The sequence below is a fragment of the Leptonychotes weddellii genome, chromosome 12 (assembly GCF_054177405.1).
Source record: "Leptonychotes weddellii isolate Sample4059 chromosome 12, ASM5417740v2, whole genome shotgun sequence".
Classification (NCBI taxonomy): Eukaryota; Metazoa; Chordata; class Mammalia; order Carnivora; family Phocidae; genus Leptonychotes; species Leptonychotes weddellii.
In genome coordinates, this window is record NC_138380.1 from 92,977,186 (window position 1) to 92,990,599 (window position 13,414).

At 65.8% G+C, this 13,414-nt stretch overlaps 1 protein-coding gene across 4 annotated transcripts; it reads right to left on the reverse strand.

The window, feature by feature from the left end:
- Window positions 1-1,406: 1,406 nt before the first annotated feature.
- ZMIZ2 (zinc finger MIZ-type containing 2) lies at window positions 1,407-13,135 on the reverse strand. Of its 4 annotated transcripts, none has more exons than XM_081800856.1 (19): window positions 11,394-13,132; window positions 10,023-10,157; window positions 9,763-9,877; window positions 9,329-9,531; window positions 8,896-9,088; window positions 8,431-8,694; window positions 8,091-8,267; window positions 7,429-7,506; window positions 7,058-7,226; window positions 6,270-6,447; window positions 5,967-6,177; window positions 5,421-5,526; window positions 5,099-5,247; window positions 4,524-4,591; window positions 4,196-4,264; window positions 3,792-4,036; window positions 3,232-3,401; window positions 2,909-3,148; window positions 1,407-2,289 (listed from the first exon to the last, which is right to left on the reverse strand). In XM_081800856.1, the coding sequence occupies exons 2-19, from the start codon at window positions 10,070-10,072 to the stop codon at window positions 2,182-2,184; spliced, it is 2,793 nt and encodes a 930-aa protein (XP_081656982.1). In that variant the 5' UTR covers window positions 10,073-10,157; window positions 11,394-13,132; the 3' UTR covers window positions 1,407-2,181. The 4 variants fall into 4 exon arrangements, with proteins under 4 accessions (XP_081656982.1, XP_081656983.1, XP_081656984.1 ...); XM_081800857.1 differs by having other exon boundaries at window positions 6,270-6,414; window positions 11,394-13,131; XM_081800858.1 differs by lacking the exon at window positions 7,429-7,506 and having other exon boundaries at window positions 11,394-13,135.
- Window positions 13,136-13,414: the final 279 nt, after the last annotated feature.

Below are 13,414 nucleotides of genomic sequence, written 5' to 3' on the forward strand. Positions count from 1 at the left end.
CTCAGGGTGGCTAATTTCGCTCGTGATTCCTTCTTGGACCCCTTGCCTGTCGAGTGGCTTAACTTAACCATGTATCTGTTACTGTTGTTCCATGTAATGTGACACATTGTTGCAGTGAAACCCGTTAGTAAGTAACACCCAGCTTCCTTCCCTGTGGTCAGGGAAGGTGCTTGGCACCATCTGCATGGTTTTCATTTCTGTGCACGGGTCTTGTGGTCCCTGGCAGGTGCAGAGGCGCGTGTTCTGCGGGCGGGGGGCGGCACATAGGAGAGGACGTGACAGATGAGGCATAAGGTGGCAGCCCGAGAAGCCACCACTCCCTTTGAGGATCCGAATGTCACCGATGCCTCCCCCTTCCCCAAATGCACCCGTGTCGCCGTGGGGAAGTGCCGTGAGCAGCAAGTCCACGCCCGCACCTTCCTCCTGAGCTGCAGCAGACGTGGGAGTCCGGGGAAATCCGCATTTGGTGTCGAGCTTTACTAAGATGGCATGGTCTCACGTGAACTTCTGCACCTTGCTCTTTCACCCCGTGTTGAGGGGCGCCCACGGCCCTGTCGGGGCTGTGGTCCCTGTCCCACTGCTATCATGTCTCGGCCTGGGCCCACCCTCCTGTGGGTGGACTTTTGAGCAGCTTGCACCCTTTAGCTCATCTCTGGATTTCTCCGTTCTGCCCAGCAGCACCCAGGACGATGTCCAGTGAGACCACAACATGCGTGGCCCCCCGCTCGGCCTCCCCCTCCCCCCCAACCCCAGCCTGGCTATGGATGACGGACAGAGCTCCAGACAGGCCCCACTCATCCCTGGGCCTTCTTGTCCCCCCAGGCACTGGGAGTGCGCTTCTGTCCCCTCAACCAGAAACAGGCTGCAGAGACACTAAGGCCCACGTCTGGGGTCCCAAGATGTCAGTGGGTAAAGCCACCCAGGCCTGCCCGCACTGGACAACTCCCCCACCCCTGCCCAGCTTCTGGTGCCCCAAGGGCACTCCCCTTTCCCCGCCACAGGGCTCACCAGCCTCTCCTGCTGGGCCAGGAAGAAAAGGCCACCCAGGCAGCCGGTGCACAGCTGGAGGGGGGCCCTGTAGGCCCGGGAGCCCAGGGCCACCCTCCCCGGGCCTCCCGAAGCTGCCGTCTGGAGCCAGCCGGGCCTTCAGCGCTGGTCCCTCCCGAGGCCCCTGGCTCGACAGCTGGCTCCCTGCCCCAGGCACACCCACGCGAGGTGACAGGGTGGCACATGTGTCTCCTGGCCCTGGTGACACTTCACAGAACAGTTCTCCCGCCGAAGCCAACTTGGAAAATTCCAGGGACGGGGAAATTTACCGTGAGGTGGGAACAGCCGGGTCTTGGCTGGGAACAGAGCCCCGCCCACGTGGGGAAGACAGGCCAGGCGTGAAAGAGGGACTCAGCAGGCCCGGCGTGAGGGAGTCCTTTAATAGAGACGGGCAGACAGGGGACACGACTCGGAGGCTCCTCCTCCCCCACCTGGCTTGGCCCCAGGGTGGGCACGGGAGAGGCAGTTGTAAAAAACACGGCGGCACTGATTCTTCACTTTCACGTAAAAGGGGACCTCGGAGGAGCCACCCGCTGGAGAATGCGCACACAGAGCGGAGTTGCAGCGCCCACCCCCCGCCGTCCGCACCCAGGCGGGGCCAGGAGCCCGCGGGGTCCCTGGCAGCCCAGGAGGGACTGGCCGTCCACACCTCCTAGTGTTCCTACGCTATGTACATCATTGTGCTTTAGAGCGCCCCACCCTGCAGCCTTAGCCTGAAGCCGCGGGTGGGAAGAGGGGGTCCTGCTCCCACCGCGAGCTCAGACTCTGGACAGAGCAGCCCGGCTCCTCGCCAGTGAGCCAAGGGGTTGTTGAAACAGAAGGGTCAACGCTGGACAAGATGCAGGCTGGTGGGAGCAGGCAGGACTGGAGGGACCTGGGGCGAGGCGCAAAGTCGGGGTAGCAGGGGTGTATGGACGGGGCAAAGCTGGGCTGGGGGGGGCGGGGCTGAGCATCTCATCAAACACCATTCTGCAGCAGAGTGGGGGTCAGGGGGTCCACGCGCAGCCCCCTCCCCCCCAGCGCAGCTGCCTCTAGTGCCGGGGGGCCGGGGGGCCGGGGCGGACGCAGGTGGGAGGGGCGGGGCACGGTGACATCTGCGGGCGTGTCCCCGCCGGCTGGGTGGGGTCTACAGGATCAGTTGTTCTCGAAGAGAGAGAGCAGGTCGTCATTGTTGTTTGTGGGGAGGTCAGGTGGGCCCAGGTAGGACAGCAGTTCCTCGGGGTTGGTCAGCTCTGGGAGCAGCTGGGGACAAAGCAAAGCCATCAGCAGCTCTGGCCTCGGACCCACCACACCCCTGCTTGGGACCCTGACCCTCAGCCTGCACGGGGCCTCTCCCTGCCGAAGGCTCTCTTTGGCCACGAATCACTCCACTCAAGTTGTCCAAGGCCAGCCCAGGGCAGCGCGGGCCCCCGGTGCGAGCAGGGCAAATGCAGAAGGTGGGATGTCCAGCGTCCCCGCGACGCGCTGCTTTTGAGCTGCTCTAACTTTTCTCATGATGAACGTCAGGGAGTTTGGTTTATCTGGGTCGACGAAGGTTACCTGCGTCTTACACGCTGAGTTTGGCTCACACAGCAAGGTGAGTCAGACAGGTCAGCCCACACCCCGAGCCGGTGTGGTCAGCTCCAAGCCCCGTCTTCTTGGGCGCTCGGCACAGGCCCCCAGAGCCAACCCCGCGGCTACGGCAGGTACCCGGCACTCATCATCGCGAGAGCTGATGCTATCTGACCAGCTCTCCTGGCTCTGGAAGTCACTGGGGCGTCAGCGTCCTCCCTTCTAGGAAGCGTGTGGACCCTGGAGACGATGCACACGCCGTCCCCAGCCCCAGCTCCCACGTGCTCCCCAGCATGGGGCCCGTACTCACGTCCAGGGCCGGTTCCGGGGCCTCCCCCGCCCCAGACATGGGGGGCCCCATCACGCCTGTGGCCGCGCTGAAGGCCAGCTCGCCGATTGGGCCCGAGCTCACTGGGCCCAGGGGCTGCCGGGATGCTGGGGGAGGGTTTGGATGGTGCAGCTGGGGCCCCGGGGGCCCCCCAAGGCTGGGGGCGTGCAGCCCCTGTGGCCCGGGGTTGTGGGCCGGGTCCAGGTGACCCGCTGGTGCCATCTGAGGAAGAAAAGAACTAGGTCAAATGGACCTGGGCCCCCCCTCCCCGGGAGCCGGCCCCCCGACCCTCCGCCGGCACTGACCTGGCCTGGGAGGCAGGGGGCAGCCTTCTCTGGTGTCAGGAGGCTGCTGGGAAGGTCGGACTGGTAGGAGCTGGGGGGCGGCCCCGCGGTGAACTCAGGAAGGGCCGGGGTGCTGGGTGTGGTAGGCGGGAAGGAGTCAGGGAAGGTCCCGGGTCCCAGGAAGCTGGAACCTGAGAGCAGAGCCAGTCCTGGGTGAGGCCTGGGGGCTCGCACTTGGCAGACTGGCCCAGGGAGGGGGGACTCCCAGCGCTCTCCGGCACATAGCGCCGGACCTTACGGAGAAGGGCATCTCTTTTCACCACGGCCAGGGGAACCGGCCTCGCAACGTTGCTCTGGGACCCGCCTCACCCAGACACACCCACAGGTGGGATCAGACAGGGCCAGGCCCCAGAAGCGTGCCGACAGAAGGCCCCTGCTCCCCAGCGCCGGGGAGGGTGGGCCCAGCTACTGCCCACCCCACAGCCGCGTCCCCAAGCAGGCCCCCCAGGTACGGGACCCGCGCGGTGACACTTCACCGGTCGGAAGAGGACGGACTGCTTGCCTGCGGCCGCCCTACTCACCCTGCCCGGGGTAGTCACCGGGGGCCGGAGCCGAGGGGGGCTGCAGGGGGGCGAAGGGGGCAGCCCCGGGGCCCAGGGCCGCGATCATCTCCATGACGCTGGGCATGAGCACGTGTGCGGGGCTCACGGTGCGGCAGCGTTTGAGCACGGGCCCGTCGGGCTCCTCCTTGACGTGCACATCGGGCTTCACGGGCACCGGCTTCCAGCTGCACGTGGGGTCGATGGTGATCTCCTCGAAATCGGAGCTGCACAGGACACGTGGGCCGCTCACCAGCCGTCCTGCCGCCTCCCCCGGCCCCACGGGGTGGCTGTGGTTCGGGCCGCGGCAGAGCAGGGCGCGTCTCCCAGCCGCTCCGGGGCTGCCCGCTGCTGACCGCAGACCGGGGTGACAGGAAGACACTTACTTCTGAATGTAAATGAGGATTCCCAGCATGTACTGATCCACCTCCAGCCCCTCCAGCAACGCTGTCTTGCTGTTGAAAACCAAGGGGATGGGGCTTGGAGGCCTGTCACCTCTCCGTTCCATCACTGAGCCCGAGGCCACCCGTGGGAGGTGACCGGTCATGAAGGAGACTGTGTGAGGTGACCCCGTGTATGACGCCTCTGCCCCGAGCCACAGCGTCCTCGTCTGTGCTGTGACCCCCTGGACCTGACTTGGGTTTTTCTCCTGCTGTGGGCTGGGGGGGGGGTTCTGCCCCGGGCCCCCATGAGGCCCGTCTCGGGGATACTCACTTGCACACGGGGCACCTCCAGGTCCCCCGCTCACAGTTGAGCTGTAGGTAGGACTCCAGGTCGAAGCACTGTGGGGAGCACGAGAGATGGCTTCTCACGTAGGGGCCGGGGGCGACCTGGCCACACCCCGCGATCGAGCCGCGTGCGTCTGGGCTGATCTGCTCGCGTGTTGAGAAGCCACGTGTGCCAGGCTTCCGCTGGGGTGCCCCTTCTAACAGATGCACCCTGGGGACAGCCCACACGGTCCTCACTGGGACCGGGATGCCACGCGGCCGGAGAATTGGGCATCTGTGCTGGTGAGGGCCCACGTCTAGGACACGGTGTCCGAGAAGACACCGCGGCAGAGCCGCAAGAACACGGAAGACCAAAACTCGTCCGCGCACGGGATCTCTGAGCGGCCGCTCCTGGGGCGGGAGGACCACATCTGTGGCCTCGTCGCCTTTCGGGACGAGAGCCCGGGAATGCAGGGGAGTGGCAACTGTCCTCGGAGACGGGGAGGGCGTGGGGGAGCCTGGTTACCAACACCACCAGACGGCCGACAGGAGTCCCGGCAGAGCTCCACGGGGACCACCCACCTGGATGTGGCGGCAGTCGTGACCGCGGGCGGGGAGCTGGATCCTGCGGAAGGTGATGGGGCACTTGAGGGACACCTTGATGGCCGTCTGCTCCACCCCGTCCTCGCCGTTGGGCCCGGGAATGGTGCCGCTGCTGAAGTTCCGCTTTACTGGTGTCGACAAGGGAGAGGATCGGCCTGAGGGGCCTGCTGGCACCACAGCTCCGAGGCAGCGTGTGGGGCTTGCCGCTGTCCCCCGACCCTCCTTGCCAGGGGCCCCCATCACAGAGGAGGCAGCCTCACTGGACATGGGGACGTGCCGGGTGGCGGCTGGGGCCACTCACTCTTGGTGATGCAGTGCTCGGCAGGCAGGAGGCGCTTCTTGAGAAGACCCTGCAGCACTGAGCGGACGGACGGCCGGTGTACGAGCTGCAGCACGAAGAGGTGGGACTGCGGTGGGAGGAGCCGGTCAGGGGCTGCGGCCTGGGAGCCCGTCCCGCCCTGGAGCGCCACCCCCCCCCCACCCCGACGCCACGGGCTGGCCCACGCCCACCCGGGGAGCCCACCGGCATCCGAGAGCCCCCGGCCTGTGTCCGGCCCATGGCATCCCCGTGATCCCCCAGAGCCGGCCGGGGCGGGCCCGGCTACCTCTCCTCGCCCCGCTCTGCCTGGGGCCCCGGTGACTCCCAGCAAGGCTTCGGGGACAGGCAGCCCGTGGGGCTCCCGAGCCTCCTCGCGGGAAGATGGGCTCAGCTGCTTTCCGGCACCGGGCCCGCACGAGCGCCCCGTCTAGTTAAGCGGGGAGGCTGCTGCAAACTGTGGGGCCAGGAGAACAGACGGAGGACGGGCCGTGGCGGGGGGCGCGTGCCGGCCCCGTGGGGGGCACTCACGCAGCAGCAGGCCGTGACCGTGATCTGGATGGTGTTGCGGCCCGGCTGACACACGTGCTTCAGGTACAGGGGCTTGTGGGACGTCTTGTTGTCGCCGCGCTCGATGGTCAGCGGGGTGGCGTTGACGCTGACCTGCACCGAGGCTGGCCAGTTGGTGTTCATCTGCCGGTCCTCGTGGTGGTAACACTTGAACTGGAGCTCCAGGTCAGGCCTGCGCAGGGCGGGCGGGCACTGAGGACGGGCCGGGGCGCGGGCGGGGGGCCGTGGGCGGGGGGGCACACGCCGGGCCGGGTGTCTGCTCACCTCAGCATCAGGGTCTTGTAGACAGAGTCGCGGAGCTGGAAGGCGTGGTTGCTCACGGCCAGGTTGTGCTGCAGGCGGAAGGGCTCCAGGACCACCCCGTCGCGCACAGGGAAGGTCAGCCGCAGCTCGTCACAGGGGCCGCTGCCTGGGAGCGGGCCGCGCTGGTGTGAGCCGGCAGCTGGTACAGAGGACATGGGGCTGGATGGCCCGCGCTGCCCCCCCACCCACCCCCACCCCATCCCAGGGATGCAGGCCGCGGAGCACGGCTCCTCCTCCCCCGTCTCCCCTGGGGCCCCTAGGGCCCCGGGCCCAGCCGTCACCTCCAACGGGAACAGGATCTTGGGGTCCCGCTGTTCCGTCCTGCCTCAGTCACCTGGCCAAGGGTCCCCTAAATTATGACTGGAGAACATGCCCCCGACCCAGAAAGAGGGTGCCCCTGGTGCTTTCAGAAGGGGTGGGAGGCTGAGGAGGTGTGAACGGACCACCTGCCATCATCCCAGCGCTTGAGCTAGGTTTTTAGGACCCTAGCTTCTGCTGTGGCGGGCTCCCCCAGAGCAAGGGTTCCCAAGCAGGAGTGGACCTCAGGGGATTCATAAACCCCCTGAAACGATACACAAAGTTCTGTGCACATATGTATTTTTCTAGAGAGAAGATCCACACCTTGAAAGATCCGCCCACAGGTCTATGAGTAGGAGATGAAGCTGCGGGCTCCCCAACCCCCACGTTCCCTGTAGGACTCTGGGGTCCTGGGCCCTAGCCCAACCATCCTGAGAGCAGATGACACTCACCGGGGGGTGACGGGTGCAAGGAGCTCACACTGGGCTTGAGGTCGGGCAGGAAAGGAGACTTGACCTCCTGGCTGGTGGACATGTAGGGGACGCTGCTGCCGGGGGTCATGGGCGGCGTGGGGCTCCCCGGCAGTGGGGAGCTGGGGTAGCCAGGGATGGAACGGGTGGGCTGTGGGGTCGAGCAAACAGTCAAGGCGGAATGGTGGTGGGTGGGGTTTGTTCTTGGAGCACCCGGGACCGGTCAGGACAGAATCGGGCAGGGGGCAGCCCTGGGGGGGGGGGGGTTCTGGCTGGCCACCCGCACTTCCTCCTGCTCGGGCGCCCTCTCTCCACGTGCCCGCCCTGGGAGCCCCCCGCCCGTCTGCCCGTACCCCACTCAGGCCAGGCTGGCTGTAGCTGATGCTCCCTCCGCTGAAGCTGGCGCCCTGCCCGTTGAACTGCTCTGCGGGCTGCAGGAGAGAAAACTGCGTGTGCCCAGGGCCCCCGCCCGTCCCCCGCCCAGCCCCTGCGCTTGACCCAAGGAAGGGGCTGGGGGCAGGGCGCCCACGGCACACATGGGCACTGGCCTCTGGTCTCTTTTTTGGATGGGAGCATGCAGTGCTTTCATAATTTACAAAATTACTACTCCAGGAAAAGAGATGACACCCCCCTGCCCCCTGTTTAGAAGGGGTTATGGGAGAGCCAGATAGAGGCCGAAAAAACACACCCCCTCCTCCCCTCATGCCCCCGATGGGCCTATCCCCAGCAGGCAGAGGGAATATGGTCACCCTGCCCTAAAGGACATTCGAGTGGCCTGGGTGCCTGCCCACCTCCTCCCCAGCCAATTTCCAAGCAGACACACAAATCTCACAGAGGGTCCTTTCAGAACCAGATCCCCGCACTGGTGAGGACCCCTGCGGAGCTCCAGGCTGCCTGGTCACCCTCCGTGCACCCGGGCCCACTCCCTAGTCAGCCCGGGCGAGGCCCATGCGTCTGGAGGCGGCCAGCACGGGGCCCAGCGGGGGCTGCGGCAGGCCGGAGGGGCCAACCCTACCTTGTAGTGCAGTCCTGCAGGGCCTGAGGCAGGCAGGGCCTGGCCCATGCCCTGCTGCAAGGGCAGCCGGTGCCCGGGGTAGGAGGAGGGGGCGGGAGGCTGCCCGGTGCCAGGCACATACTGGGTGGCACTAGGCCCATACTGGCCTCCCGGCAGGAACTGCTGCCCTGGGTAAACCTGAAGGAGAGAGAGACACAGTCAGGGCAATGGGTGTCGGGGAGGCCAGCTCCCAGGGGGGTGCGGCGCCCACCCCGTCAGGCCTGGCCGGTTCTCACACGGGATGCCCGAGCTCGCTGCAGCTCTGGATGCGGCTTGGGACGAGGGAGGCCCGGACACTCACCTCGCTGGAGTAGGCTCTCTTGACCCCCTGTCGGGGCAGTGGCTGGGCCTGGGGGGGCCCAGGGTACCCGTGGTGGGGCAGGCGCTGCCCTGCATACAGGGGTGCCATGCCCGCTGCCCGGGTGGGATTCATGCCCATGGGGCTCATGCCAGAGGGGCCCAGCAGCCCTCCCACGCCGGCAGGGGTCATGCTGCTGGGGACGCTGGGCCCCCGGGGACCTCCGTGCTGCAGGAACTGGCTGTTAAAAGCCTGCCCGGCCCCCATCTAGGGAGAGAAGACAGGAGCCATTCAGGCCACGGCCCCCTACCCTGTGGGTGCCACCCAGGGACCCCCTCAGTGCCTCGCCCCTCCCCCATCTCATCTCCCTACACGCCCGTCCCCAGACCCCAACCCCAGCTGCCCAGCTGGTCCCTGCCTTCCAGACCAGCACACGTGGGCGGCACGGGAGGAGCGGCCGGGCCTCACCGCTCCGTACTGGCTCAGCTCCTGGCTCTGCTTCTCCTGGAGGGCGGCCACGGTAGCCGTGGCCGTGGCCGTGGCGGTGGCCGCAGCAGCAGCCACCGCGGCCGCGGCTGCCGCCTGAGTGAAATCGGTGGAGGGTCGTGTGGCGTGTGAGGGCAGACCCAGGCCCCCGGGCACCCCCGGGCCGCCCGCATACCTGCGAGAGACACACAGGGCTGGGTCACAAGTGCCTCCTGCCTGTTACCCGGGGCGGGGGGGTGGCACACGGCCCTTACTGGGGCCCTGTTCGTGTCTACACGCCCCCGTCACAGCCCACGGGAGGAGCAGAGACGCGACATTCAACAGACCGGTCCGCACAGGCCCGGGCGCCTGCCAAGCCCGAGCACTGCCCCTGGAGGGCTCCCAGCAGCCCTGCCTGGGGAGGGCTCCTGCTTACCCGGGAGTGAAGCCGGGGCCCCCGGGGTAGCCCCCGCGGCCGTACACCCCCTGCTGCACGAAGCCCTTGGGGGTGGCACCCTCTCCAAATGCCTGCTGTCCGAGGCACTGCGGGGAGTTCAGGGCAGAGCCGCTGCCGGCCATGCCAGGCATCACGGAGCTGCCGGGGGGGCTCCCTGCAGGGCCCATGGGGCTCCCCAAAACCTACGGGAAGCAAGAACCGCCAGTGAGCACCATCCAAACAACTTACTTCAAGCAGTTGCTCCAAGGAGAGGCCTGGGGTGGGCGGGTGGGGGGCAGAGGTGAGGGGAGGAGAGGAAGCGAGCAGGGGTGGGGCACAGGGCGGGGGCGGCGTGGAGGCCAAAAGACTCCGTTTCTCTCTGAGGTCCGGGGGGCCCTGGCGGCTCTCAGGGGTGGGCCCAGGAGTGGGCTCACCTGGCTCTGGGCCGCGTTGCCGACGCCCCACACGGTCGTGACCACCGACAGCGATCCCGCAGGCTGAGTGGCACTCTGCTGCCAAGGCACGGCCTCATAAGCAAATGGACCATCACTGCGAGCAGAGAGGTGGGCGGGGAGGCCCAGGTCAGGAGACCCCAGCCCGGAAGGCTGAGCACCAGGAGCAGAGAGGTCCCGCTCTGCCACCCCGCCCGCACCCACGCGGCCTGAGGAGGGCGGGCGGCAGGGGCCCCACTCACCCGTGTGGCGCGGGGGGCAGGGCGGGTTTCACAGGGTGCATGGGGTTCATTGGCTTCAGCGCAGCCTACAGGCCAGGTCTGTGGGTGGCAGGCAGTGGCCCTCACTGCTGGGGGTGTGGAACTCAGCTGCTCTGGCTGTGGGGACAGGAGGGAGGCCATCAGCGGAGAAGCAGCTGGGGGCTGTCAGCAGGCTGCGGGGGGGCCCGGAGCACCAGGCCCCCCTTGCTCTGCGCCGACTGATGGAGGGCAGAGAGACACCAGCGTCTGAGGGCCACCTCACCCCGCACTGCCCACCCCGGCAAACTTCTGCCCTCCTCACCCCCAAACCCCAGCCTGGAGGCCAGCATTAACCCTTTCTGGCCAGGCCCTGCCGCTCAGAGCCCCTGGAACGGCTCTGGGAGCAGGCTTTCTGAACCCAAATGCCTTCCATGCTCCCCCTCCTGCACGAAGGCCTGGATAAACGGTAGGGAGCATCCAGGACCTGACTGTCAGAATCCCCCAAGAAAGCCCCAGGGTGGAGGGAGCCGGGAGGAGGATGGAGAGGAGCAGCCGGGGGGCACTGAGGCTTGCTGGCTGTAGAGGGGGCACTAGTCACCAGGGGTGAGAAAGCTCAGCTGCCCTCTGCCCTGGCCTGGGGGAGGGGAGGGCAGGCCGCCTGCTGCAGCAAGTCTGCCGAGGGCTGCTCTGGGCGAGGGGGGCCACCTGGGACTGACGTGGGCACAGGGCCAGGCGGGCAGCCCTGACCCCCACACAGAGTTCCCCAAAGGGGAGGGATGCACACACAGAGCCACGGGCGGAGGGTTGGCAGGTGCCCGTGGACATGGCAAAGGGCCAATGAGAACACAGCAGCAGGACTGGTGAATGCTCGCGGGACCCGTGTTCCCATGCCGTGGGACTTCTCCTACCCCGTGAGGCTCGCTCTCTCCCATTTACTGTCTCAGGAAATCCAGCGAGGGGGGGCCAGGCCACTTGTGTCCTCAGACACCCCCAAAAGCAAGCCCGAGCCCTTGCTGGCACCACTGGGGCTACCTTCCACACCTGCTTCTGCCTGGCCTAACCACAGACGCATGCTGGTGATGGCTCTCAGCGGGTGCCCTGGAGGTCCTGGATGGGGAGGCTGCACCCCGCCCTCTGGGCATCGAGGTTCTGTCCTGGAGCACCACTGCCTTTTCGGAGCTGTGAGGCCTCTCTCTCTCTCTCTCTCTCTCTCTCACACACACACACACACACACACACACACACACACACACACGTCACCTGGGACAAGCTCAGCTCTGGTGGTTCAGATCTGCCACCTCAGCACTCGTGGGGCATCCCTCTGGCCCAGGAGCAAAAAAGTGGCTCCAGCACCCACCCAACCCCGAGACTCACATTCCTGAGAGCTGCCCAGGTGCCTCAAGATGATCATGTCCTCTGGCAATACAGTCCTGGAGGAGAGTGGGGGGTGGGTCCCTCAGCGGGGACCCAGAGCAGGGAAGGGGTACAGTGGGGACTGCGATCCACAGCCTCCCGCCCCAGAACACTGAGGTAAGTGGGTCCCGGAGTTGCAGCCCGGCTGGGGCTGGGGCTGGGCAGGAGGGGGAGGGAGAGACAGTCGGGCTTGCCTACCCACAGCTGGCTCTGCTTCCCTTCCCCGCCAGACCAGGTCCCGCTCAGGAAACAGGGGCCAGAAAAAACCGGGGTCAGTGGGTCCAGAAGGCTCCGGGCCCCTGGAATCTGGGCAGAGGCAGGCGTGGGAGCCAGGACCACACAGCCAGGGAAGGGAAGGCTGGTGTCCCCGTCCTTACTGTCCAACTCCAGGATGGGGACAGGAGAGGGGGGTATGGACGGACAGACCTGCCAACGGGCCAGTGGAAGAGACCAGAGAACCAGCTGATCTCTGACAAAGGTACAAAAAACACGCACTGGAGGAAACCTGGCATTTCAACAAGAGGTGCTAGAGTCGCTGAACTCCCGCAAGAACAAAACAAAACAAAACAAAACTAATCTTCACACCTTGTACAGAAATTAAGTCAAAACGTGCCACAAATTCAAACGTACAGCACAAAGCTATAAACCCTTTGGAGACCCCTGGGAGCAAATCTTCGGGATCTAGAGCCAAGAGTCCTTACACAATATACCGAGAGCACAGTCCTTAAAAGGGAAAACTGAGAACTCTGTGGAAGGCTCGGGGACAGGATTAAACTACAGCCTGGGAGCTGCGTTTGCGAGCCACTGTCCCTGACAAAGGACTAGTATCTAGAATATATAAAGAATTCTCAAAACTCAAAAGAAAAAAAACATCCCGCCCAGAAACTGGGCAGGAGACAGACATTTCACCGACGAGCTGGTACGGAAGGCAAGCCGGCGCACGGAGAGGGGTCCAACATCACGGCCATCAGGCAAGGGCGGCATGAAGCTGCACGGAGCCCTGGCCACGCCCCCTCGGCGCCCAAGGCCAAGTGAGGAGAACCTGGATCTCGTCCCTGTCCCCACTGCGGCTGGGAACAGAACGGGGAGCAGCCACCACGCGACCCAGCGGCGGCACTCCTGAACATTCATCTCCGGGAAATGTAAACGTCCGTTCACATAAGAATCTCTGTGTGCGTGTCTCCAGCAGCCTTCCCGGGCACGGCTCAAGGCCGGCCCCACGGCTGGGGACTGGACCCACCGGGGGGCACCCACAGCCCCGGGGGCACGAGGAGGAGGCAGCAGCCTGCAGGGATCTCGGGGGACCGTGCTGCGTGGGAAATGCCAGTCCCCAGAGGTTCCACACGGTAGGATTCCCTTTATGTAACACTCCTGAAATGACGGAATCCCAGAGATGGAGAGCAGAGCGTGGCTGCCAGGTGGGGAGGAGGGAGGCAGGTGTGAGCAGAAGCCGGGGAGGGCAGTATCTGTAACTTGGCTGTTGCCACCGCGCCTCCTGCTGTGACGTGTCCTAGAGCTTTGTGAGATGTCACCACTAGGGAAGCCGTGCAAAGGACACAAGAGGTATTTCTTACAGGTGACGTGAATCTATAATTCCCTCAAAATTAAGGTTTAGCCAAAAAAACCCACCACTGCCAGCCGGCCCTCTCCACAGAGATGCCCGCGGCAACCCTTCCCCACCCCCAGGCGGGTTGGGTTGAGTTGGCCAGGCCCGCTCTGGTCCCAGAAGCAAAGGCCGGGTCCCCGGGCCAGAGGAGCTTCCCCAGCTCGGGCTCCAGTACCTCAGACTCACCTGGAGGCCTGGAGCCGGGAGAGTTTGTGGGTGAGCATGCTGCTGCTAAGGCACCCCAGTTTGAGAGCTGGGGATGCGGGGGCGGGGCAGGGCCTCTGTGGAGGCTACTGGTCTGGGGCCCCGGCAGACTCCGACATCACATGGGTCGGGGAATTCCACCCCCGAGACTTCTCTGCTGTGGACGAGACCA